This window comes from Magallana gigas, chromosome 7 (assembly GCF_963853765.1).
Source record: "Magallana gigas chromosome 7, xbMagGiga1.1, whole genome shotgun sequence".
In the NCBI taxonomy this organism is placed as follows: Eukaryota; Metazoa; Mollusca; class Bivalvia; order Ostreida; family Ostreidae; genus Magallana; species Magallana gigas.
Window position 1 is genome coordinate 24946122 of NC_088859.1, and position 24864 is coordinate 24970985.

The 24864-nt window shown below is 35.4% G+C and overlaps 1 protein-coding gene and 1 long non-coding RNA gene across 5 annotated transcripts; one reads left to right on the forward strand and one right to left on the reverse strand.

Moving 5' to 3' along the window:
• Window positions 1-1235: 1235 nt before the first annotated feature.
• Window positions 1236-3669, forward strand: LOC105346977 (uncharacterized). Its single transcript, XR_010708039.1, has 3 exons — window positions 1236-1435; window positions 2768-2839; window positions 3055-3669. It is a non-coding gene; the product is annotated as an uncharacterized lncRNA (long non-coding RNA).
• Window positions 3670-6064: 2395 nt separating this feature from the next.
• On the reverse strand, window positions 6065-23297 carry LOC105346976 (lethal(2) giant larvae protein homolog 1). Of its 4 annotated transcripts, XM_011455816.4 has the most exons (26): window positions 23175-23297; window positions 22917-23037; window positions 21197-21294; window positions 19259-19340; window positions 18454-18569; window positions 14477-14623; window positions 14221-14293; window positions 13933-14016; window positions 13592-13718; window positions 13307-13358; window positions 13041-13210; window positions 12516-12733; window positions 12296-12363; window positions 12015-12165; window positions 11356-11684; window positions 11175-11263; window positions 10946-11084; window positions 10682-10851; window positions 10134-10411; window positions 9716-9821; window positions 9499-9619; window positions 9165-9368; window positions 8736-8855; window positions 8132-8304; window positions 7305-7345; window positions 6065-6730 (listed from the first exon to the last, which is right to left on the reverse strand). In XM_011455816.4, exons 2-26 carry the CDS (start codon window positions 22998-23000, stop codon window positions 6608-6610), a joined length of 3363 nt encoding a protein of 1120 aa, XP_011454118.3. In that variant the 5' UTR covers window positions 23001-23037; window positions 23175-23297; the 3' UTR covers window positions 6065-6607. The 4 variants fall into 4 exon arrangements, with proteins under 4 accessions (XP_011454118.3, XP_034312423.2, XP_011454121.3 ...); XM_034456532.2 differs by lacking the exon at window positions 8736-8855; XM_034456533.2 differs by lacking the exon at window positions 7305-7345 and having other exon boundaries at window positions 6586-6730.
• Between the last annotated feature and the right edge of the window lie 1567 nt (window positions 23298-24864).

Below are 24864 nucleotides of genomic sequence, written 5' to 3' on the forward strand. Positions count from 1 at the left end.
TTAGGTACATGAGAATCAGAAGTAAAATGCAAAACTTGCGGCTATGACTGTTGCGGTGACTTAACACAGTGAAATTGCAAGTTACAGACGGGAGGGTAAATAACACAAAAAGTAGGTGGGTTGGACATTGTTAACTATACACCGGTAAGTTTCTGACATGTGATGGTGCAACATGCACACGGTACGGATGGTCAACCCTTTGCAGGTAATTGGCTGGGGGAGGTCTAAAAAGCTGAAAAATCATGAAAAATTAGCAAAATATGAAAGGGTCAAAATCTCATAAAAACCAGTATGTAGAAAATTTTACAGGTTTTGACTAGTAATTTTCTTCAGAAATTGGTGATGGGCCTTATAATGAGTGAATTAAAGGCATTTGGGCTGAATGGGAACTGAGGAAATTCTAGTTACAGAGTTCCAACGACACAAACACCCTGGCTACAATGAAATGTATAAAAAAAAACCTGTCCCGTACCACCTAACGTTTAAAATAGAGCAAGTTGTTTCATGAAACTTTGGAATTGAAAAAGATGTCAGATTTTCCATTTTTAAATCTCTGTAAGAAATCCGTTTTGGTTCCTGTTAACTTATGCGAGTAAAAAGAGATGACGTGTAAGTAATAAAAGATTAAAATTTTCCCTTCACTTCCATTTTAACATACTTTTTTGACATGTGTGTGTTTTCGTTAAAAATCGCTAAGTATTAACGGAAACGGTCTCTTGGGACATATGCTATAGATAGAGCAATACGGTTAAAGCAACAATGGAAATAACGGAAACACTACACGGTAAGCCGATTATCCCTATGTTTTTAAATTGACTATTCCGTCTATGTCATTTTCTTATCTTAAGTGAATATTTTAAAAGCACTTTATTCGCTTTTAAAATTGAAATGTGAAAGATGCATGATCAGAGAAATGTACAATATGAAAACCGTAAAATGCTTTTGTGTTTTATACGGGTTTTGAATGAAGCAACCACTGTCAAAAATTTAACAAAATCCACTGACGCGAATTACCGGTATGTACATGGTATGTTATTTATTTTTGAAACCAATTTCACCCGTTATAGTCACCAAATGTTATTCAAATATCTGTGGCAATATTCAACAGAGCATCGCTTGTGAACAAAAAAAAATATCGGCATTTGAAAGCAGCAATCAACATTCCGCCAGAGAGTCTTTCGAAACGGTTCAACTTATCACATGTATAAGGGAAAAGTGCCGTGTTGTTGTAAACAATCTGTGTCTAGTCGTCGATCCTTACAGAGATAAGATTGTAAGCTACTTAATAGTACAAGAAATAACATGGCGACAGTATACTTGTGTGGTATGATATTTGGTGTTTGGTTGATCAGCGAGGTGTGCCAAGGGCTTCTTTTGAACGACGTAAACACAGAGCACCAACAGCTCCAGCAACTCAGAAGTGCAATTGACAGAAGTACGTTCAACTTGGTTAAACAACATTTACATAGGTTTACTGTCTTCTGTAGAACGCGCATGTCTCATTGTTTTTCAAAGAATCGGTCAGAGGAACTTTTAGCATTTCTTTAGTTAAAATCTTTACTAGCGGAGTTAGACTCTTTGAGTATATGACTGTATTTGTGACGAATGGTTCACCCACATAATGTACATAGAAAAAAAATAAGCTCTATTTTATGAAGTTTTAGACACCCACTTTAACGTTGAATTGGGGAGGGGCTCAAATCAAAGTAGAAACAAACTAAAAACTAAACAAAAATTTGATAGAAACTGACTAATGCTGAAGATGGAGCCGACGTTAAAATAAGTTTTCACTGGCAGTTCATGTTTGTTTGAAGGTAGCGGCGAGTGCAAAAAAAACCCACTTTCATTTTTGCAATATCATAGCTTCTTTCTTTGTCATATAAACCACCTAGAAAAAAATACTCTTAATATTGACATCTCTTTTTGAATCTCTCTAATAAATATTCGTATAAACCTAAACTTGTCAAAAAAGGAATATTCTGTATCAAAATTCAGAAGTTGAAAGCAAGGAAGAGTCAAACGTATTTTGTTAGTCCGCGCAGTCCGAGCTTGCTGGGTTGTTTTTTTCTCGGAATGGTCCACGAAGGGTTAGATGAAAAAAAACAAAGCAAAGTTAAATAAATAATGAACATTAGGCAGAGAAATATTTTCAAACAGTTTTTAATAAATATCTTAATGACTTTTTATACTGTTTGCCCGCGGGTGGATCGACCTGTTGTTGTTCATGTACATGCAAACTGCAATGAAATTTTTCATAATGATCAAACTGACAATTGCTTTGACAATTAAGAAAACATTTATGATTTTGCAGAAAAACTAAGGGTGAAAATACTTGGTGAATGTTAATGTTCTAAAATAATTTCCTTCCAAAGTATTATTTTCATAATTTATAACCTTTACTTGGTTGAAGTAACAGGCACGTACGTAGCACATCGTTTTTGAAAGTGGGGGGGGGGGGGGCAGACTCAACCAAAAAATCTTGACAAGCAGAAAAAAAATTTAATTTTCCAAAATCTTCAAAATCCTAATCCGTTCCGTGGGTGTAGGGGGGGGGGAGAATATCTGAAACTTCACTTTCACTCCTTACATATTCCCAAAAAAAACTCCATGATAATTCAATTTTTTATATGTAAATTTAAAAAAAATTGGTTACTGCGAGAAAAAGTCCCCCCCCCCCGATGCTACGTGCCTGAGTAACAAGATCATAACCTTTACTATGTTGAAGTAACAAGACTGGCAAAATGGATAGCGATCATTATTTTTGCAGTTGGAAGTACATACATACGCTGGGGAAGAAGCGGATGCCCTGCAGTGAATGGCACCAGTCTTGTTTACTCAGGTATTTATCATTTGTAAAAAAAAAAAAGTACAGTTGATATGATAGCAAATCTTTACATAAAACTGTAACCTTGACCCTTGACTTGAAGTTGACTATCAGTGAGATAAAATCATAAAGATGAAAGTTTATGAGATTGATGGCGAAATCATTGGTATATTACATGTAGATGGTTTTATTTATTGTAAACATTGTCATTATCATGTTTTCCTTGGCAGGTCTTGCAGCAGGGGCTAATTTTAATACAGTCGGAGGTGGCGTAAATTACTTGTGTTTACCTCACGATCCCAGCTCATTTTTATCCGCGAGCGAAATCCAGCCTCAACAACCTCATCTTCAAGGGTCTGTTTACGGGGCCGAGTACCAGTTCACTTACAGGAATGTCGCCCAGGATGACGATGTTCCTTGTGCCGTCTGCTACGTCCCAGCCGCCACTTTAATGATTCCCGCCAAAATTACATGTCCGCCGAGTTGGACTCTTCAATACAGCGGTTTTCTGACCACGAATAGTGACGATTTTAATTCTGCTTCAGATTACGTCTGCCTGGATGACAACCCTCAGTACATTGAGGGGTCGAGAGATAACCGCGATGGCAAGCTGTTCTATCCTGTCCACGCGAGGTGTGGTGCTCTCCCATGCCCTCCTTATGTCGACAATGCATATCTAAGATGCAGTGTCTGCTCTAGATAAACTTAGAAAATCTTTTTTTTTTTTTAAATCATTCATTAAAGACTTAACTTTTTTCAGAACTGCTCTTAACTTAAGGTATTTGTGATACCCACAATACAAAGTGGTGTTAAAACTATAATTGCGTGCGATACAATTCAATACACACAAAAATAACCAGTTTCAGTTGCTGTTTTTGTCATAATTTTTTTAAAGTCACTGGTCGCTGTTCACAAACAATCAAAATTAAATATTCAAACAATTAGCGGGTTGTGTAATTCTTTCTACCATCAAAGTTAGCATTTTATTATTTACTTGTAATATTTTATTGAATTAATCATAAAGAGTAGGTAAAAATAACTTAATTATTGTTAATGTTCATCCGTACGTCAGATAAAAGAAACAGCCAAGTCTTCATACAAAGGAATATGAGGCTGAAATCATCATGATAATTTCGTGCAGTCCGTGACTTTTCTTAGGTTGATGAAGGTTTCAACCAATCGATAAACTGGCTGGTTAAAACTGGATTGTGTAGATTTCAGCCCTGTCAATTTCGATATCAATGTGAACTACAATCGGGTTGCATAAGAAATACAGGAGAAATTACTGGTACTTAAGGTGAATGCAAAATTTAACACTTTCAAATATCATGACAACCTTTGATAATATCAGATAACTTCTTTCTCTTCTGGCTATAGTTTCTTTTAATTCCATTTTCCACTGTCAAATTGGGCTAAAAAGGAACAATGTACCACCAGGTGTTGTTCAGATGCTAATTTGATGACACCCCACCAATTTTGGTCAACTGAACAAAGCAACCCTGTGATGAGGGAAGAGAGTTTTCAGTAAACGAAAATCAGGGGCCTAAAATTTAGCTTACCAGACATTTTGTCATTTAAGTTTATTTCCATGCATTTTTTAAATGCATCCAATCCAATCCATAAGTTGCAATATTTTAAATGCATATATATAGTAATTTTAAATTTTTACTTCATAAACTAGGTTGTGGTGTCATTAAAGAAGTATTGATTTATAATGAATTTTTAGAATTTTATACGCTTTTAATTGTTGATTTATTACGGAAAGTTGTATTATTAATGATATATCGTACGGGGCTTACTAGGGTTGTTATTATAAATGTACACGTACAGTCAGAAGACCCAGAATTAAATCCCAGCAAAAGCACTATCTGTCTCTCTTGCATCTTCGCTAGCCAAATGTGTACGATCCGCTCCAACCTGTTACTAAATCCGCAAAGAAAAGGAGCGGATCGTAAACCCTAATAGTATAACGAAGATTTCTCTGGCGGGTTAGAAGAATTCGGATTTCTTTATGCTGAGGACACTTTAAGACAAAAGATTGCTGTTGCACTATATGATCAAAGTTTCAAAGGTTTCATCTTTTAACTGCATCCCATTAGTTTGAAAATCTTCTCAGCTATACTAAAAAACGATCTTTGCCCCAAAGGTACTGTGAGTAAAGAGCAAAGACACATATAACAGTGTGTGTGTGTGTGTGTGTGTGTGTGTGTGTGTGTGTGTGTGTGTGTGTGTGTGTGTGTGTGTGTGTGTGTGTGTGTGTGTGTGTGTGTGTGTGTGTGTGTGTGTGTGTGTGTATATATATATATATATATATATATATATATATATATATATATATATATATATATATATATATATATATATATATATATATATATATATATATATATATATATATATATATATATATATATATATATATATATATATATATATATATATATATATATATATATATATATATATATATATATATAAAAAAAATGTCGGTTTGTCTGTCTAAAAATATTGAGTAGCTTCTTATAACGAAATATAAAGACGGTTCTTAATATTTGACAGCCTGTTTTGATGGGCAAACTAAATGGCTAAATCCCACCGAAAGTTCATGCTCTTGCTACAATGCTTTAATATATATTCCAAAAATTCCTAAAGAGCTCGATTCAGCAACAACAAACACACTTTATTCAGACATTAATTTATTGCAACTTAGGCACATTGAAAACAAAATTTGAAAGGCAAGTCCATATCACGGAAGCTTTGATAATGATGAATGTCTGAAATTGCACAACCTAATTCAAGCAGAAATGTCTGTGTCCCGCGGACAGTGGAATTCCTGACAAGACCTGGACACTGGAGAAGAACAGTGATTGGATGATTCTCTACTGACATCAACAGGCCTCTACGTCACTACAGCAATAACACATACAGCAGACTCCTAAGTGATACAATGACCCAGTAAATTCAGGCGACAATGGACAAAGTTCTATTTATTTCTACATTAACTTCCTTCTATTTTCCCAACACACAGACACAAATCGTCTACACCACAACCCAAAGGTATATAAAAAAAATTCAATTAAAAAAATATCCCCTAAAAGTTAAAGCTATTGGTTTTCAAAAAACACATTTTAAAAATGTTCTAGATGCCAGTCTTACAAGCATAATATTTACAGTTCTGTAATTATGGTTCGTCTTCTACTATCAGGAATGCTTCATTTGGAGTTATCTTTCTTCAATTGTTCTCTTTCTATTGTTTATTATAATGCATAGGCATATGATCTTGTTGGAAATCAATTCAAGAATTAGAATCATCAATTCATCTGCACAGCATATATATATATATATATAATTAGATACTACTACAATTTAATACTTTTTTGGTATGAAAATTACACTAGAATATAAATTCAGAAATCTATGTGGATTAAGTCACTACAAACTTTTTTAAAATTTCATTTAACTCAGTTGTACATGATATAAATAAACTGTAAATTGTAAGGATGTTACACGATAGAACCACATTAGTCGTACACATACATGTATATAAAACACAGCCTACTATGACAATAATTATGCTAATACAAGACTCGGGGTTAGTCTCTTAGAGTACTCCTGTTCCCACTGACCAATGAACTGATTGCCATACAGCATTGCACAACCCTTATACACAACATGGCTACACACACTAAATGACATCAAAAACCAGTTCTGGAGGGGCAGGGATCTGGGGTTACTACCCCCTTGAGTCCCCCCTCCCCCGGACTGACTCCAGCTGTCTGTGCTTTAGCTGGCCGTCACGGTTGCTTGGATTTCTGCTGTATTCTCCAGTCCTCGTTTCTTGTTCAATGCCTCATCTTCATCGGAAATCTTTAGCTTTGTCAACTCTTCCTCTGTTTTCTCAATTATCTGCAAAAAAACGGACAAATATCTGGGTCAGTAATCACCTTCCCTCTCAACAACCTAAAGTACCATTCACTCTTTCATACCAGGGTAGATAATTCAACTTGCATGATATTCAAGAATAAATTTTTTTTTAAGATATAGAAGAAAAAAAACCATGGACAGTAATGCACAAAATATATATATCAAAGTTTCCTTTATGAAGCAGGTTAATAATTCCATATGATATATTGATGAGCAGCCATCAAATTACAGAAAGAGAGAGAGAAAAAAGCATGCACAGTGAAAGATAGTGTGAGAGAAAACTGAGTCTGTATCAGCTCTCTTATGACACCTTTCTCTGTGCAGAAAGGCAATTCTTATCACAACACAATAACAACTAACATCGATAAAGAACAAAAACAATCAATGATAAAACAGGGGGTCTTTTTTTAATTTAACCAGAAAGGATGGTAATAGTTAGCCTTTCACCGTGTTAATGGAGGTAATTAGGGCACACATCTATCTAGTTTTTACCTACCACACACCCAGTACAAACTGGATTGTCATAAGAGAGTGTTCAGAATCACTTTAATCTCACCTGTGTCTCAGGGGTTGGGACTTTGTTTTCCTCATTATTGCCTAGAAAAAGGGAAATTAAGTGGCATTAGGAAGCCGTGGCGGTGAGGACACGATACTCCAGTATATCAACAATTCTGATTAAATACTTATATACTGTAAACATGCATAAATTTGTGTAAATCTTGGTAAAATTAACAGCTACTAAAATTAAGTAATTTGCAATGCACTGTGAATGACATAATGTGTGATGTCCTGATTTGATTAAAAACATCATTAGTAATATGCAGACACTTTGCTGGATTTTACCCCACTAAAAATATACATGTTTACAACATTTAATATCCAAGAAAGATAAATCACAAAGACGTTGAAAGAAAGACAACTCACAGCCATACAATTCATAGAAATCATGTCTAATATTCACCAATATGCTTGTATCTCAGTGCCCATTGTCATGTGCTTTACCTTATCTATTTAATTTTTTTTAATTAATCCGTTGAATTTTTAAAATCCAAATCGATTATTGTCAGTTTCTTTTTGTTTTGGAGACCTTCACAAAAATTTCATTGCTTTTAAAAATTTAAACACAGGATAATCAGCCATTAATCAGCAAATGATTTAAAATGAATTTCAAACACATATAGGTACAGGTACACAAGAAGTGACTATTCAATTGGCAACTAAAAAAGTAATGCACATATCAAAAAGAACAGCTATTTACATGCAAATCCAGGCTATACTTGTTAAATATTTGTTTGAGATTAATCATAGTTTCTGAAGAAGTCTTTTCTTTGATATATAGGTATACAGAGATAACAATCAGCATACAACTACCTGAAAACTTACCAGTGATGGGGGCGTCCCCACTAGAGGTCACCTGCTGCGATGACTCGGTGACCGTTGTTGTCACCGTTGAGTTTTCCAGGTTGTCTCCTGAAATCACTGTGGTTGTTGTCTCCTGCACTGAGGCTGTCCTGGTTGTCTCGGTGGACGTCGATACTTCCTCTGTATGCTGCATGCTACAACACAACACAGAACGTTGCCATCAACTGTGCACATGACAAGTTTCTATAAATTTGATTTTTGTCATACAAATAGACCCCTTCATGGTAACTGCGGTACTGCTTTCTTGCAGGGCAAGTTAATATACTTTGCCGAAGTTTTAGTAGGTAGATAATTAAATGTCGTAATTGAAACAATTTACGTTACGTCACATTTAGCTAAATTATGTCACTTTGCCCTGTAAAAGAGCAGTACTGCAGTTAACATGAAGGGGTTATTCTTCTAATAAAGTCATAGCAACAAAATATTTTCATGTGCAATTTGCTGAAAAAATATACAGTTGACTACTTATGTATCAGTAATAAATAATGTGCGTAGCATGCAATGGTATTAAAAATTCTCTGTGCATTTTGTCATTAGTAGCATGGACTAGCAGTAACAAACTAACATTTGTACACTATCTTGAGTAATCTCCCCTTCCATCGTGGTGTTGGCCTGGGAGTCATTGAGAACAGAATCGTTCAAACCCTCCGCATTGTCCCCACCGCTAGTCTGGGCCGCCTCGGTCCTGTAAACACAAACACAGGTCACGCCAACGCCCAACAATGGCCTACTTCCACACTTAAAGACTTGATAACTGAGTCTCGTTTACAGAAATATACTTATTCTGATTAAATACATCTTTTTATGCTTTTTTACAACTGTAAATAATTGATTCCAAAACAGCTATGTCTCTTCTTTCATTTTAACAGAATGAAGTGACAAATATTAGTCAATTACACTGGCAATGTCTGATTAGAGCTGGGGTACAAATTATTTAGGATGAATAAACAAGTTAGTGACGTTAGCAGATACTGAGTGCACTGTAACAACATACTCGGTGTTGCCTTCCGTTTGAGCAGCTTCCTGAGTTTCTGGCTCGGGCTCGTCTTCCACCACAACTCGCATTCCTTCCTTGAGTTCCAGGCTACATGTTGGTTCAGTGGCGCATCTTGCTGATAGAGTCACTCTAGCATACTCAGAAGCAGATTGTAGGTAAAAGCCTTGTCCATTCTTGGAAAATGTGAATGATGAAATGCCACTGAAATATATCAAAATAATTGATTACACCCAAGTTGACATTTATGAAATGACATGCCATGTTTCTGATCTGTTCCTTTGGTTTATCTAAATCACATGTACAGAGATATTCTGGATTGTTAATTACTCACTTGATATCTTCTCTCCTTAAGCAGGAAGCTTCTAACTGTTGTCTAAGTGTGGACACAGAATAAACACTAAGTTCACCTTGGTTATTTAAGCAGGCTATGTTACACTCACTGTAATTGTCATCTGCAAAACAAAAATTATTTTATAAGTCTTCATTTGATGAGCAATAAAAAAGACAGCAGACAATGATAATGATATTATTCCCTTTCCTTCACTTACCACTTCTACTCCTAAAATTGATAAAAGCTACTTTTCTAATTCTAGATCCATTCACAGCAGTGATCTTGTACTTCCACTTGGCCTTCAGATGTGGCAATGTGAAGATCTAAAAAAAAACCCCAAAAACAAACGTATTGTGGCACATAAAAACACAAAATGTAATTATTTCTAATTTCTTTCAATATGATCACCCTTTAATGCAAAGTTCCACAATGAATATATCTATAATCAGGGTTGTCTCTAGGACCTGGGGGCGGGGAATTCCCCTGCCTATAATGCCTTACTTACTCGGCTATAATAGCATTTCAAACACAATCTAGCTATAAGCTAGACCCCCAGACCCCCCTTTTACTTGTTTATTTTTTCCTTCTACTTCAATTTTTAAAGACAACCCTGTCTATATGTAGGAGTTGTGTACCTTGAGCTGCTCTTCTGAGCAAATGACAACAGAGTGGTTATTGCCCTGAGGCTCCTTGGCTCTGGCATGCTGCACTTCCAGTGGATCAGGCAGAATCTTGGTCCTACCGTCCACCACAGCAATAGACATGACAGGGGCTTTGTGTCTCAGCTTGATTTCCTTGGCCAGAACAGCTGCTACCTCATTCTCCGACCGCTTCTCTTGGGGGACGGTGACTGTGTAGATGTACACATGGCCGCCATTGGTTCCAACCCACAAGGAGGAAGTTGTGTTTGAAACTGAAAAATGAAACGAGTCATATTGATGAATCTTGAGAGTGCATTAATTATGTCTATTAACTATTCTTGAAAAGGTAAAATCCTAAACACCAAGTATATCAGTAATTACACTACAAAATTATAGCTGTAATGTAAACTCTTGCTACAAATGAGAAGTACAGGTAATCACCATGTTCATGATTAACTTTCATTAATGCTCTAAAGTGGTGTAAGTCCAAAGTGTAATTATTCATTTTTTAGTTATGGGAATAAGAAAATAAAGTGCCTTACCATCTGAGATATAGGTAGTAGCAAAGTACAGGCATCTGACCATGGAACTGATGGAATCCTCAGGGTTGCGGGCCTCTACCTGTCGCTCTACTGGGCGGGACTCAGGGGAAGCAGGAGGGGAGGTCTTGATGGGAGAAGCTTTCTCCTCTATGCCTTCAGATTTGTCATCACTGTCAAATGAAAAACATTGTTTAAATAACTTGAACCAAAGCAAGCAAGTAATAAAGAGTTTAAAATTGTTAGAGTGTTGCAGTTTACACATACCCTTTTTTCTGTTCCTTAGTTTTTTCTTCGGCTTTTCTTCTCTCTGAACGTCTCCTACGTAAACGTCTAAAAGATTCCCTAAGTGACTTCTTAAAACTTTTTCTTCTAGAAATAGGGGTGTCTGATGTTCCCGTCAAGTCTACAGTGCAAGAAAAGGGACTTTCACATCAGTATGATGAAATGCAGAATCTGAAACACTTCAAAGTTGTTAAGTTCAATGCTAACTTACCATCAGGATTTAGAGTACATCTTGAAGTCACCTCTTTCTTCTGAGCATAATCAAACAGACCAAATCCATGTGCTGTTCCAGCTGCCACACTGTCAACAAAAAATTTAACCATTATTATTGAAAAAACCCATTCTCCAAAACTCAAAAGGTGCCTAGTTATTAGGCGATTATTTCTACTTACAGTTGCCATTCCGAGTGAAAAGCTAGCGCTGTACAGGCTGCTGGGGGACTGATCTGCATGACTGCGACTGGCTGGAATCCTGCAGGAAAAGTCACCTCTCCCTCTCTCTTACCCAAAGCTTCGTGACCTTTCCAGACGAACCCGTCACGGTCACTGACTACACTGACCGTGGTGGAGCTGACCTCTAGCTCCCGGTCGTCACGCTCCGCTCGCATAACTACCACCTGACCAGCGGTACCAGCCACCACCAGGGTCTCGCTCAGGGGGCACAGGGCAATCTTTTGGATTCCAAGGCGAGGGTCATCACTGTAAGGGTCGTAGTTACCCACCTAAGAAAGAGATCAACACAACCTCAAATACAACTCTCCCTTCAACAACTACATGTATAGATATAAACACAATAAAGTCAAGGAATACAAATTTTTATGTATTGTGCTTGCCTGTGTTATTAGTTAAGACAAAAAAAAAGTCCGTTTCCTCTCCTCATTTAAACAAACTAATAATAACAAGGTGTTAGTTTTAAAGGATGCAACTTACAATAATATATGAAATATAATAAAAACCCAATTAAAGTTTGAAACAGTAAAAGTAATGGTATGTGCCATGCAAGGTGCTGTGGTTCTGATCCTCCATGGCACCATTACCATTCCTCTGTGTACCTTTCTGAAAGGTGGCCATTCCTCCTCCACTTCTCCACTGTTGTGGTCCCCATGAATTTCAACATTAAAGAGACTAGCAGTGGACAGTTTGTACAGAAGTGACATAGAGGTGCTGGAGGCATCCCAGAAACGAACTGTGCCATCCTCATGCCTAGAAACAGGAGATAATTTACAGAGATGAATAAAAAAAAAACAAAACAAAAACCACAGCCAAGATATCATACCATTCAAAGAACAGAGTGAAAACAAAATTTAAGAGACAAAATTTCATAGCAACATACCCAGTTAGCAACAGGTCTTTTGTCAAAGATTCGGCTCCTGCTATTTTCCCACCATTAATAGGCCATTCCTAAACAAAGACAAATCTACTGTTATGTTTCAAAATATATACACACACAAATGCAATTGAATTATGCCAATCATTGAAAAAATATCAGTGATAATAATCTCTTCGACTCCTCCTCTGCTAGAAAACTTAAGAGAAGAACAACCAAGCCTTACCCTAGATGACAAATTCTTGTTCTGTGCCTGTCCAGCGTCGGCGATTTTCTGCCACAGGTTGTCGGGGACGTTGCTGACGTGCTGTGAGCAGGTGATTGGCGAGCAGTGAAGACTGTTCAGGTAGGGGAGGGCGAAGCTGGGCCACCCCTGGGTCTCCAGGTCAATCAACACCAGCTCCTCCTCTGCTAGAACCACCAAGGTGTGGGGCTCATCCATCTCTGTTAAAACAGTTAAATATGTAAAGATTTCAGTTGTTAACAATCCATATTAAGTCTCTCACATTAAGTAAGATTACTGCAATAACCATGCCTTGCTCATCATGTTTATTTAATAAACAAAAAATGTTTAAGAGTATAGTGTATTTTTCATGATTGTCATTTTTTTCTCAATAGTGGTTGGAATTATATGGTTGAAAAACATTTATACTTCTACTGAAATGGTTTTTATAACAATTGAACTAGCTGAAAGCAACAGCAAGTTAAACTAATATGATTGTGCCTGTCTACAGTTATTCCCTTCACTTACCCATATCATCCTCTGCCTCATCAGCCCTGGAGATGGTGATAAAATCCACCACTTTAGAGGTGAAGTCAAGAACAGTGTGAATATTGTTGGCGCCCTGCATGATAGTAACTGTGTGTCTATCTCCGTAGCTAGCCCTGGGCATTCCCCCAGCAAAGATGATGAAAGGGTCCCTGAAAAATACAGTAATTCAATTTCATTTTCTTTTTTCCTTCATCTCCAAGTCAATTTTCTATTGTAAATAAAACAGAATGTGCACCAATACTCACAGTTTTGCTGTTTTCCAGTCAATTTTGCTGATGGCCTTGCAAGGGAATGGACCTTGAATATATATAATATAGATACCATACAAAATTTGTTTTGATTTTTCAAATCAAGTTTCAATCCCCATGATGCTATAAAATAAAGATTTCTAAAATTATTAACCATATTTATTTCATTCCTTCATGACATATTCCACTTAATTTTTCCAAAAAGTGAAAAATTTGGTTCCATCAATTCATCTCCTTAAACTTAAATCTACATGTCCAGCTGATTTCCCTTTAATTCATTACCATATGGGGTGAGTGCGGGATCCTTGGGCTCAGCGGAGTTTGTACTGCTCCATATAATGTAGCTGCCATCATTGTGCGCGCTCATAAACTCAGTACCATTCCTGTGCCAAGATAAGGATTCCAGTTGCTGTAAGAAACATGTGCATCATGTAAATCACAAAATTCAAAGCTTTCATCTTTTTTTTTTTTCATTACAGATTCTCACATATTATGGTGAATTATTCACTTGCGTATCTTCAGGCAAAATCTCTGGATTCACCTCATAACGTATTGGTTTGTACTCTTTAACGAAGCACGTTTGATAATATGGGGGTTTTGGTTGGTTGTAAATCAACACTTACCTGTGTAGAGTTATAGGTCTGGTCGGCATTGCTTGCTTCATTGTCCCATAATACAATCAATCCTCTGTTGTATCCAATTAAAAACTGTAACACAAAAACCATCAACATTCACAAAACACCTAATTACAGCCTAACTACAGCTCTTGACTCAGACTTTAAGGTACATTAATGTACCTCATCTTGATATACATTCACATCTTTTCAATTATCAGGTGTTTAGAGCCCATAAATTTGAAACATTCATTCACTTTAATATATATGTATTGGCAAGAAAATTGTCCACATTACCTTGTCTGGATCTGTTGGATGCACTGCCAAGGCCTCGACTGCACCTGGATTAACTTTAAAATCGTCCGGAACACTACAAAACAAGTACTCTGTGCATAAGAACAATAACATAGTTATTCTATACAATATAACTCAAAGATTTAAAATCCAGTAAAGTCATATAAAACAATGAATACACAAATATATTTTTATAAGCATATGGAATTCTCACATCATTTTATTGTTTATTTAAAAGAAAGAGAGAGACTATACTGACTTCTGCATGACCACATCCTGGTAGATGATTTGGTCGAGGAGTTTGAAGCTGTTCAGGTCGAGGATGTAGATGTTTCCTATCTCTGTCCCTATCAGCAGCTGTTCACAGTTGTTGGTCAGACAGCACACTGAGATGCCCTTCATACGACTGTAAACACAAACAAACTTATATGACTGCCACAGTAACAGAGGCAACTCATAAGTCTGCCACTGTAATTGATTCATTTCATAAAACTGTCATTTTAATAGAGGCAACTCATATTAACATGATAATAACAAGAAATAATATGGACATCACTGGAGTACGTATCTCAAATAACAAATATCATCAACATCACAGAAATTTTTCATTGTAGAATTATTGTGTATATACTAATCACAGATGAAGGATTGGACATTTGGTCGTTATTCAAAATTTGATCATGTTTTCTCATGTGAACAATTTATGTATAATGATAAAACAGAGAAAACCCCGACTTCCACAAATATATTTAGAAAATGTGGATGCCTCAAGTATTCTATTTCTGTTTTATCTTTAATCTATGCCATGATTATTTGTATTAGTTAAAGTGATTTTTACCATTCCTTCCCGATCAAAATATCTGATCCCTGACAATAGTAATGTCAGTTGAAAAAAACAAGTACAAACTATTTTTTTTTTAATTGATGTACAGGTGTTATCTCTCATTGAATTTGTTTTCTGGAATTTTCTCTCTACACTTAACTAAGTTGTTGGCATCCCAAAGACCAAAATTCAAACATAACTGTCTTTTCACTTGGTTATTATCAATATTTACATTAAATATTTTTTTTTTATGTCAATATTATCTCAAGGTTGATTTGAAACACGCTCGAGATAAAAGCCTTTTTAGTCACCTCTGGAAGACAAGCCTGCCTTGTCCCCCGGACAGGATTCCCACAGGAAAAGGATAAGTACAGGAAAATGACAGCAATGAAACTGCTCCTAATCACAACCCACCACTTTTAAATGGCAATTAAAATCTTATCAAAATACATTATTCACCAGGCCACAATATATAGAAATGTCAATTATCTAAAATCAACCCAGATTTTCCAACAGATGGTATTTTGACCTCCCTGTCATATTTTTCCTGACCCAATTATCTCAACAGATTGCAAATGATTATCTCTAAAAGTGGAAAAATTAAGGGCTCTGATTTCTATAATTAAGCTGAGTTGGGCAAATAATTGAAAATGATTATAAGCAGGAAGTTTGGCCTTAAACCAGGGATAAATTACAACAGAATCAATGACTTTTTGGGTCCCCTTTCATTCAATAGCTGCATTATGACTTTCATGGTCAGCCACAAATGGTTAATCTAATTGCTGGTGGTACTCAGATTTCAATGGACTGGGTTAAATAAGAAAATCAAACAAATGGAGTGGAGTGCTAAATACTGAATGACTTGCACAAAATCTGCCAGTCTCTTCAGCTTATAAAACAAAAGAACCAGATCGTCTAGACAAATTCAATAACGTTCATCAGGTCATAGTCTAATCATCAGAGAGGCCTAGGCTATAACTAATCAATATTCCCATTTAGCTCCGATTTCTGTATAGCACTACCTCATAGGCAAGTCCATCGATATGACTAAGAACTGTGAAGATAAGCAGTGAATTATGTAAGGAGAAGATTTAAAGTCATTTTTCTCCCCTTTTCTCTGATGACAGGTGCACTGTGAATTTTACAGGTGTGTTTCCCAGCTACCTAAGTTGTCCATTAAATTTCAATAACAGGGGTGCGGACAGGTATGAGTCAAATTTTGCCAGTCGTGCACTTCCATCCAAGTAAAATTAATTCATAACATCATCTGATTTATCAGGGTTTAGAGGTAACAAACTCTCTCCAATAAATAGAGACTCAGACACTGAACTCTCGAGGGTGAAATATTTTACAACCTGTAACCCTACCCCCACAAATAGCAAGACCTACAAGCTTTGAAAACTGGTGGTGAAATATGCATATATTTTAAATGGTAAGTAAGGACAGTGAATAAATAAGTATACGATCAAAATGGAATTCACCAATCCCAAAACACAAAGGGTTTTATCGGGTTCTTTGAAGGAAAATATTTGGATAATTTTACAATCATATCTGGCTGGGTGCACATCAGTGTCAGCCTAGTCAGCTCAATATAAGGCGAGGGTGTGGGGTTTAAGTAGGTCAACTACTCCACATTCCAGCGAGATAAATTAGTGAATGATTACACACTCCAACAGAACAACACCTCTGGCCTCAGAGCTAAAACAATGATCATACTTGTTTCATCCGTCTCTATGTAATTAGAAATAGGTGTTAACACTGTGTGTACTGCCTGTGACAAGTACAACTCTGTGTATGCCTTTTGTTTATATTTAGAAGTACATGATATAACAGAGTTCTACTTTTGAACACTTGTATTATTTACTAAGTACCAATTCTGCTTAACTGAAGATGCACAGCTTGCTACACAAAAGAGTTTGATTTTGTTCTTTTCTTGCATTTCATCAACAATGCAGAACTTTTAAATTCCAACAGTTACACTTTCATTTTCAATACATGTTTTTAAAGGTGTAACATATAAAGCGCCAGAAAAAAAAGCCCTCTCCTGGGATTTAGATACAAATGAATATCTGGGAAGACTTGAAAACTTCTGATACAGCAAGAGATTGTGTTCAATCTCAGGCTACCAAGTTTAAAGCCGATTTTAATCTTTTATTCGTTGATGAGGACAACCGCTTCTCTATCAACATCTCCGTTTTCAAACATAGCTTGCCCAGAGCAGTAAACAGTCGGAGCATTTTTATGGATCATTTCTGACACTGCTTCAAACATTCTGCTGCATGATTTTTTACTAAGGGCTTCCACAATCAATATCAGCTCTTGTAAAACTGCAGTGCTCTGCAAGATTACACCCAAGATCTCTACTACCTTGAATTTCTCTGGCACTTGAGCTATGCTATTTTCCATAATATTTACAAGATTGATGGTACATCTATATGCAAGATTTCACAACCAACTGTGCAGTTTCTCATACTTCTTAATGCCATCACCCTGCCCAAGAAAGTATCTACAAGTGCATACTTTTGTGATAGAAGGAATTCTCTTAAAATACGAGAATACAATTTCAGAGATGTGGGAACAGAATCTAGGATCTACATTAACTTTTTTTTCTACATATGTACATTCAGATGAAATAGTTCGAAAATCAAATTCAATAGTGTGAAAATTTGAAAACAAAGCTCTAAAATTGTCAACTATTCAAAAACTTCAATATTGCAAAATACAGTCTATTATATAATGGAATTGTGATTTTAATGATAAATATAGCAAAATTGTATAACAGAATTCTATCTTCCTGTCCTGGTGTAAGTAGAATTGGTAATTTTAGAAATATAACAACAACATAAATGTTCAAATAGCAAAACTGCCAACATCCATAAGATCCATACCTATTGCAAATCTAAACTGAAAAAAGTACTCAATTAAAGAACTTCAATCCTAATCAAATGTGACTTAATTACAAAATTTAATGATTTATACCACGATCAAAATTCATTTTCCATGCACTACCTTTGTCTATTAACAACCAATAAATTTTTCAACAGACGCTCATTCGATCATCTGGAGACCTCTTGAAAGACAAAACAGGACCTGAACCGATCAGAAATTCAATTTTCCATATTTTTTAAAAATGCCTTAACATTGAAACCTATGCATAAGTAACATACACCTTCTCTGTATCTTTCATACATTGGCAGGGAACACAATGAAAACAAATCAAACTATCTCTTTTCAACAGCAGCATTTCCTCAGTCTTACACGCTTCCCCCTGCAACAATGGCCCATGACGAATTTTGGATAAGATTGGATAATTTTGGACAAGTACCTTTCTTCCACACTGAAGGTGTATGGATAATTTTGGACAAGTACCTTTCTTCCACACTGAAGGTGTATGGATAATTTTGGACAAGTACCTTTCATCCACACTGAAGGTGTATTCCCTCTTCTGCTCCAGCACCGACTTCTCGCCTTTTTGGTTGATTTCCCATAAGTACACAGTGTTGTCACTGCACAGGGACAACAAGCGACCCTACAATGATTATTCTTATTCATTAAAAAGAAAATCATAAGTTCATATGATTAGGTCAAAGTCTCTGCGACTTTGACTAATAGAAAGAAAATGATATATCTATAATTTAATTTTGGTTGTAACGCGCTTTCTGATTGGCTAAAAAAATTATTTTATATCGTATAAAGAATGTTGCCGACGTCATAGTAAGACTAACGTCAAAAACGTATCAATACGCCTGACGTTACGTTTGAATTTTGTACAATATTATGTCATTTTAAAGGTCAAATGACCGTTTTTATCTACAATGAAGAGTAAAAAAATTAAATTATAAGCAATGAATTCAATATTTATTAGTTTTATACGATATAAAATGGTTTGAAACAGTTTACGCTATTTTATAAACCGCTTCGCGGTTTATAAAGCGTAAACTGCCCCAAACCATTTTATATCGTATAAAACAAATAACTATTGAATTCATTCCTTAAATATAGTCCAAGATGCAAGCCTTTTTGATATGAAATGTGAGATACAAACTAATCAGTTCTAAACATGTGTAAACTGTGTTTGTTAATAAACATTTAAATGCAAATAAAAAATGATCAACTTGATATGATTGTGAACAGCTTGCTGCAGTGGCAGTAGCTGTTTTCATGTGTTAATTAAATAACTTTATTTGGAGATGAATTTCCTTGAACGCAGAGATTTACCTGTTCTGGTAGAAAGAAAAGCTGATTGACGGAAACGTCTGATCTCAATTCCACGGACCATTCCACACCTGGAGCACCTAATCTTTTACTAGGTCAAGGAACAACATGTAATTTAAGAATTGATAACTTTGTCTGTACATTGTAAAGCATGACCTTCTAATCTAAATTGCAAGGTCTGAACAATATTCTGTGGAGCTGTGAAACACTCTCTCAAATTAACAATTGAAAGCCTTTCATTAGGTCATGCTGTTACAATCCGGTTTGTGAGTTTTAATTGAATTTTGTTTTGAACAGTGAAAAATAAATCAGCCTCTACAAATTCTGTTTGTTTAATAACAAGACGTCAGCCCAGAAAAACCAGTTCTGCAACATAAAAATACTGGCACCAAATTATGTGTGTGTGTGTGCAAATGACTTAATCAATACAGGTTGATGTATGACTGTACCTAATGAGAGGAATTGATTTCTGATTCACCTGTATTTTCCAGTGTCTTATTAGTTTACCTATGACTAACCCTAACTCTGCTGCCCACCCCCATAATGGGAGAGATGACTCAAACCGTGGTCAGTCTTAATTTCATCGCTTTATAACAGTTACCATTTTTCTTCCCTGACAAGATGACCTGTATTACTTATCAACATCATAAACCAACTTCCTCAGCTGAATTTCCAGTGTTAACAGATTTAAAAAATAAAACCAACTGTAAATCTTATGGAACTGCATGATATAGACTTGCTCACGTCTCTATATTTTAATGTTTTTATATTCAATTAACTTATTATACTTATTTTAATTCCTGCTCTCTACCATTCTTTAATGTTATCAAACATCTAAGTTTGGCATCATTTAAATGTATTAAAGAGAGCACTAAAATTATGAAACATAGAGACTTGAGCAAGTCTATCCACCATAATTCCATTGCTTCTTTTTTCATCGCTTTTTTTATTCATGAACTTGTGTTTTTTTGTAATTTCTATCAAGTTAAACTTTAAGCATTACACATACGTATCAGATAGTTCAACATGTGTTTATATCATTGCAAGCAAATCTTGATTGCAAGTAAAATATCCACTACCTATATACTTCATCAAGAATCAAGAACAAACTCTTCTACAGAGAGCAATCTAACCCTATACAAAATATCTCATTGAAAAATTTCATAAATTGTAACCACCCCTTAAACAACTTTAAAAATCTAATCATTTCAAAGAATTTTTGCCACAAAATACTTAAAGTTATGAATTAGATGCATGGCCTATTTTAGCTCAATTCTTTTTTATTTACTTTTTTTTCATAAACTTTGCAAAAGAGTCCAACAATACATTATTCTCCACCAAAAAGATCCAAATCTGAGTAAGTGGGACACAAAAGATTGTGATCAATAAGTTAGGAGGAGTTACAAGGTTAGGTGATTTAAATCTAGTCTTGTCTGAGCTTCACAAGTCCTTTGTGGCACTGGATTAAACTCTGTAATTAAGAGGATTATAACAAGCCACAGGTCCGCTGCTACCACTCAGGGACAATAACTCTGCTCAAAGAGTAACAGGCAGATTGGTCTCCCTTATGCAAATATAGTTAATAATCTTCTTTCACTTTACTGCACATTTACACAAACTAACAATTCCAGAAACAACACCTGCTGGTGTGTGTCCACTGTCCAGTGAGAATGTTCAGTGATTCATAAAGCAATCGTACACAACAGCTCACCGAGGAGCCACACACCAGTCCCTAACAAATACTCTTAAACAACAGTAACCCTTGTGTCAACAAAACGACAATCAATTCAACAATTCTGTAATTCAACACCCCATTCAAAAATACATATAATCTTATACACCCTTTTCAAATAAAAAAATAACCTTATAAGAAAATCCTACACAAAAATTTCTTTTTAAATCACATTACTGTTTGTATTTCTCTATTAATGTGAAGGATACATCTTGATTCTGCCTGTTTTAGTCCCAACGGCTAGCAATTTCAGCTTTGGGTCGTAAGCCATACATGATGGCTTGCTTGGAAACCCATGGTCAAGACACTGAAACAAAATACAACTGTATCAATTTTCAATTATAAAACAAAAGTATCAAAACTTATAACTTCTTATATGAAATACTACTTGTTTCATATCTGAATGATGTACATTTCCCCCTACGTATAAATAAAAGCTTACATGTACACTTAACTGACACATCTATTTATCTACATTCACACTGAGAATAACTTTCATACACAATGTCCTTTTCAATACATACTAATATCTACTCAGTTCTCTTAATGCATGCATGGCAAATCTTACATGTACATATATAGCAAAACAGGATTCCAAATGTTACACTGGTAAAACCTTTATTAATACTAAGTATTGTGCGATACAACGACCTGTTGCAAATCACATCTACTCATAACACCTGTTTCCTTCCTGAACTGACATTGATTTTTTTAACAAAGTGATTTTTTTATTGACATTATTATATAGACCTAGTTTTCAACACATGCTGTTTTTAAACAGAATAATTAACATTTAATTAGTTCTATCTGTCATTTAATATCAGACTACTTTTTAATCTGTATAGTCTATGGAAATTTACAATTCTACAAGCTTGATAAGTGCTTTTCCATGGACCATTCAGTTTAAAATACAACAATACTTGTACATTCATTGATAGTGCATCTGCATAAAACATCATTTGTTTCAAACAATATACACATTTTATCACGAAAATCATTTTTTTGTTTAATTTTCAGCCAACTTTGAAGGAATGTAACTTTGCAAAATAAATCATATAGAGTGTCATCTTTTACAGATGTCTGAAGGATATAGATATCGTAATATTGTTGATAAAGGTGTGTATTTCTTTTCAATATTCATTTTATGTTCAGTTCATTAGATCTGTATGAAATTTAAGTCAACGCACACTTTGTTTCAAAATAGCAAGACAATAATGTCAGATTCTATGTCTTGACTTTATCAATGAATTCATTCTAAGAATACAATGACAAAAAACTTGTCAAGCAAAGAGGGGTAGGGCAATTACCCTTGTTTCATGGATGAATTATTAATGATGTCAAGAAAAAAATTAAGAACAGATGTCACTGCTCTTAAAGCTGTGGAATGTTAATCTTGTTTATGTGATATGTTGATTAGTAAAGGACTGATGAAAAAAATATTCAAGATCCAACAATAATAATATATACAAAAACATGTGATTGAAATTGAATCGCCTTATCCTCAATATTGTACCATACCAAAACTCTTGATAACGTGGACTAGGCCTTTAAAGCACAGTTTCTGGACATTTAAAACAGAACTGCGCCTAATAATGTTAGGGATAAAAAAAAAATTCTTTAAATTTCAAAAAAAGTTTGTAGTTCAAGCTGGGTTTTTATTCAATGATCTAAATTTATCTTTCAAGTGAATTTATCATTGTAGCAGGTGCCCTCAAAGTGTCAAAGTTCACGAGCAACGTGACATAAAAATGTTATATACAGAAACTGTTGATTTATATAGTTCAAAATTATCTAAACAACATAATGAACCTTATAATTAAAAACATAATATGATGCTGGAAATCTTCACGGTCGAGTGAATATGAGTCATCTCAGAGTCATTCAATATGTGTGCAACATGGCAGCTTACAGTGACACCAAAGCACTCACCCGCCGGTATCCAAATAATTCTTTCTTAAGTTGACCTCTCTCCTCACTGTCTTTAGGAGGATGTTTCCTGAGAAATTTAAACATCGCTGGTCTTACTTATTTTGATCTACCACTTCCTGTCCTGTAAAACGAAACAACACACCGATGATGCTACGCCACACAAAGGTCCAAAAATCGATACGCGATTGTCGCAATACACGTACAACTTTCGATACTCGATTACGATTTATAAGGTTATGAGAAATAAAAATAAATTACCTTTTTAAGTTTTTTATAAACAATTCCAGTAAGCACTAACACCCTGCGTACTATGCGGTTAACTCCCGCGCTGTTTTTTTTTTACAACAAAAACTTTAAATTTCTTGCCCTCTTGACCTCGTTTTGAATAAATCCCTCCGCTTGTCCTTCTCAGATATTACTTCAATTTTTATAAGAAAACAAATATATATGTTTATTTCAAAATAATGTTTATAGCACACTGCACTTTCATTTTTTTATCATTATCAAAAGGCTTAGGAAAAGCTGTTCAATATCATCTGAACTATTTTTATCGCGTAGGCCATTCTTTGATAAGTGAGTAGGTCCGACGCGTCTGCGAAGATTACGTAAACGTAGTTAGCGTGCAGACCACATGTTGGGGCGTGGGGTGTCAAAATTGACAAATATCATGCGCGGATCTAGAGGGGGGGTCGGGGGGGGGGTCCCGACCCCCCCCTGGAAAATGAAAATTTATTAAATTTACATAGTAAAATTATCGCGAAAATATGCCTCGGACCCCCCCTGGCAAACACAATTATCCTTCGGACCCCCCCTGGAAAAATTTTCTGGATCCGCGCATGAATATACAACTGAAATTACTATAGGTACTGGCAGGGACGTATATACTAACATTAGTGTATATGTCCCTAGTACTTGATTATGTGAATTGATTGTTTTTATTCCAATTTATACACAATAGCTATCTTGGCAAAATCTCTCAGACTCTCTCACTCTCTTTCTCTCTCTCTCTAAAGGTTGCTTTGAAGCTAAATATAAAATGATTTGATATCGACCAGTTTTTAAAAACTATCTCTTGGAAAATTTGCCTTTATTTTGTGAGGTACATAACTTTAGAGATTATGTTGGGAAAAAAATCATTCAGTATTGGGTTTTTTTCCTTAATGATTACATCGCCTTTCACAGCAGCAAACCCCCCCCCCCCCCCCCGGTTTAATTCAGTCGTGTCATTTGTCTCTTGTTTGGAACCACAAGCACTTCTAATCAATAAAGTTCAGTCTAATAGTATATAATTATTTAACACTATAGGGTGCACTTTTATTATCGAAACAATATAAACGCTTAAGTTGGACACACACACACACGCACACACAACCAAAAAAACAAAAAAACAAGCTATAAAAGGAAAGTAGAGCTTATTTAGCTGGGGCTACACTTCAGCCAAAAGCGCATTCATTTTGCAGATCATTCACTAAGGCTTTCGCTTAAACTGGTGTATATTTTTCAGGGAAAATTAGGCTGGGTTTTTTTTAAAGTAAATTTGACCACATTTCCTTTGGTCACATTTTTACACATGTATGAAATAGTATAAAGCAGTAAGAGTTTATACTCGCTTCACTGTGGGAAAAAGTCGTCTATATACTATAGTAGTACGACGAAATTTCGGGAAGTTCCGAAAACACAAGAATATATTGCATGTGTATTAGGGGAATCAATTCCAGTGGTCATGTATTATTGGCGTTTTACTTCAGTTTGCATTATACTATTATGTTATAACGTACATGGTTTACATTTACATTATTTATACTTGAATGAAATAAACTGTAGAATCAAGGACAAAGTGTACGAGATCTCACCCAGGACCTTACGCTGCTGAAGTTGATGACATGTTTTAAGACCAAATACAGGTTTTAAGAAAACTTGAGTGCATGTACACAGTGGCAACAATCTA

What these genes read in the sequence shown, in the direction of transcription:
- LOC105346976 (XM_011455816.4), bottom strand. Translation starts at nt 23,000, where the DNA reads ATGTTTAAATTTCTCAGGAAACATCCTCCTAAAGACAGTGAGGAGAGA. An exon ending in CAGGATGTGGTCATGCAGAA is followed by an intron (nt 14,294 to 14,476) that starts GTCAGTATAGTC and finishes CTTGTTTTGTAG; the next exon opens with TGTTCCGGACGATTTTAAAG. An exon ending in AGACCTATAACTCTACACAG is followed by an intron (nt 13,719 to 13,932) that starts GTAAGTGTTGAT and finishes TGTTTCTTACAG; the next exon opens with CAACTGGAATCCTTATCTTG.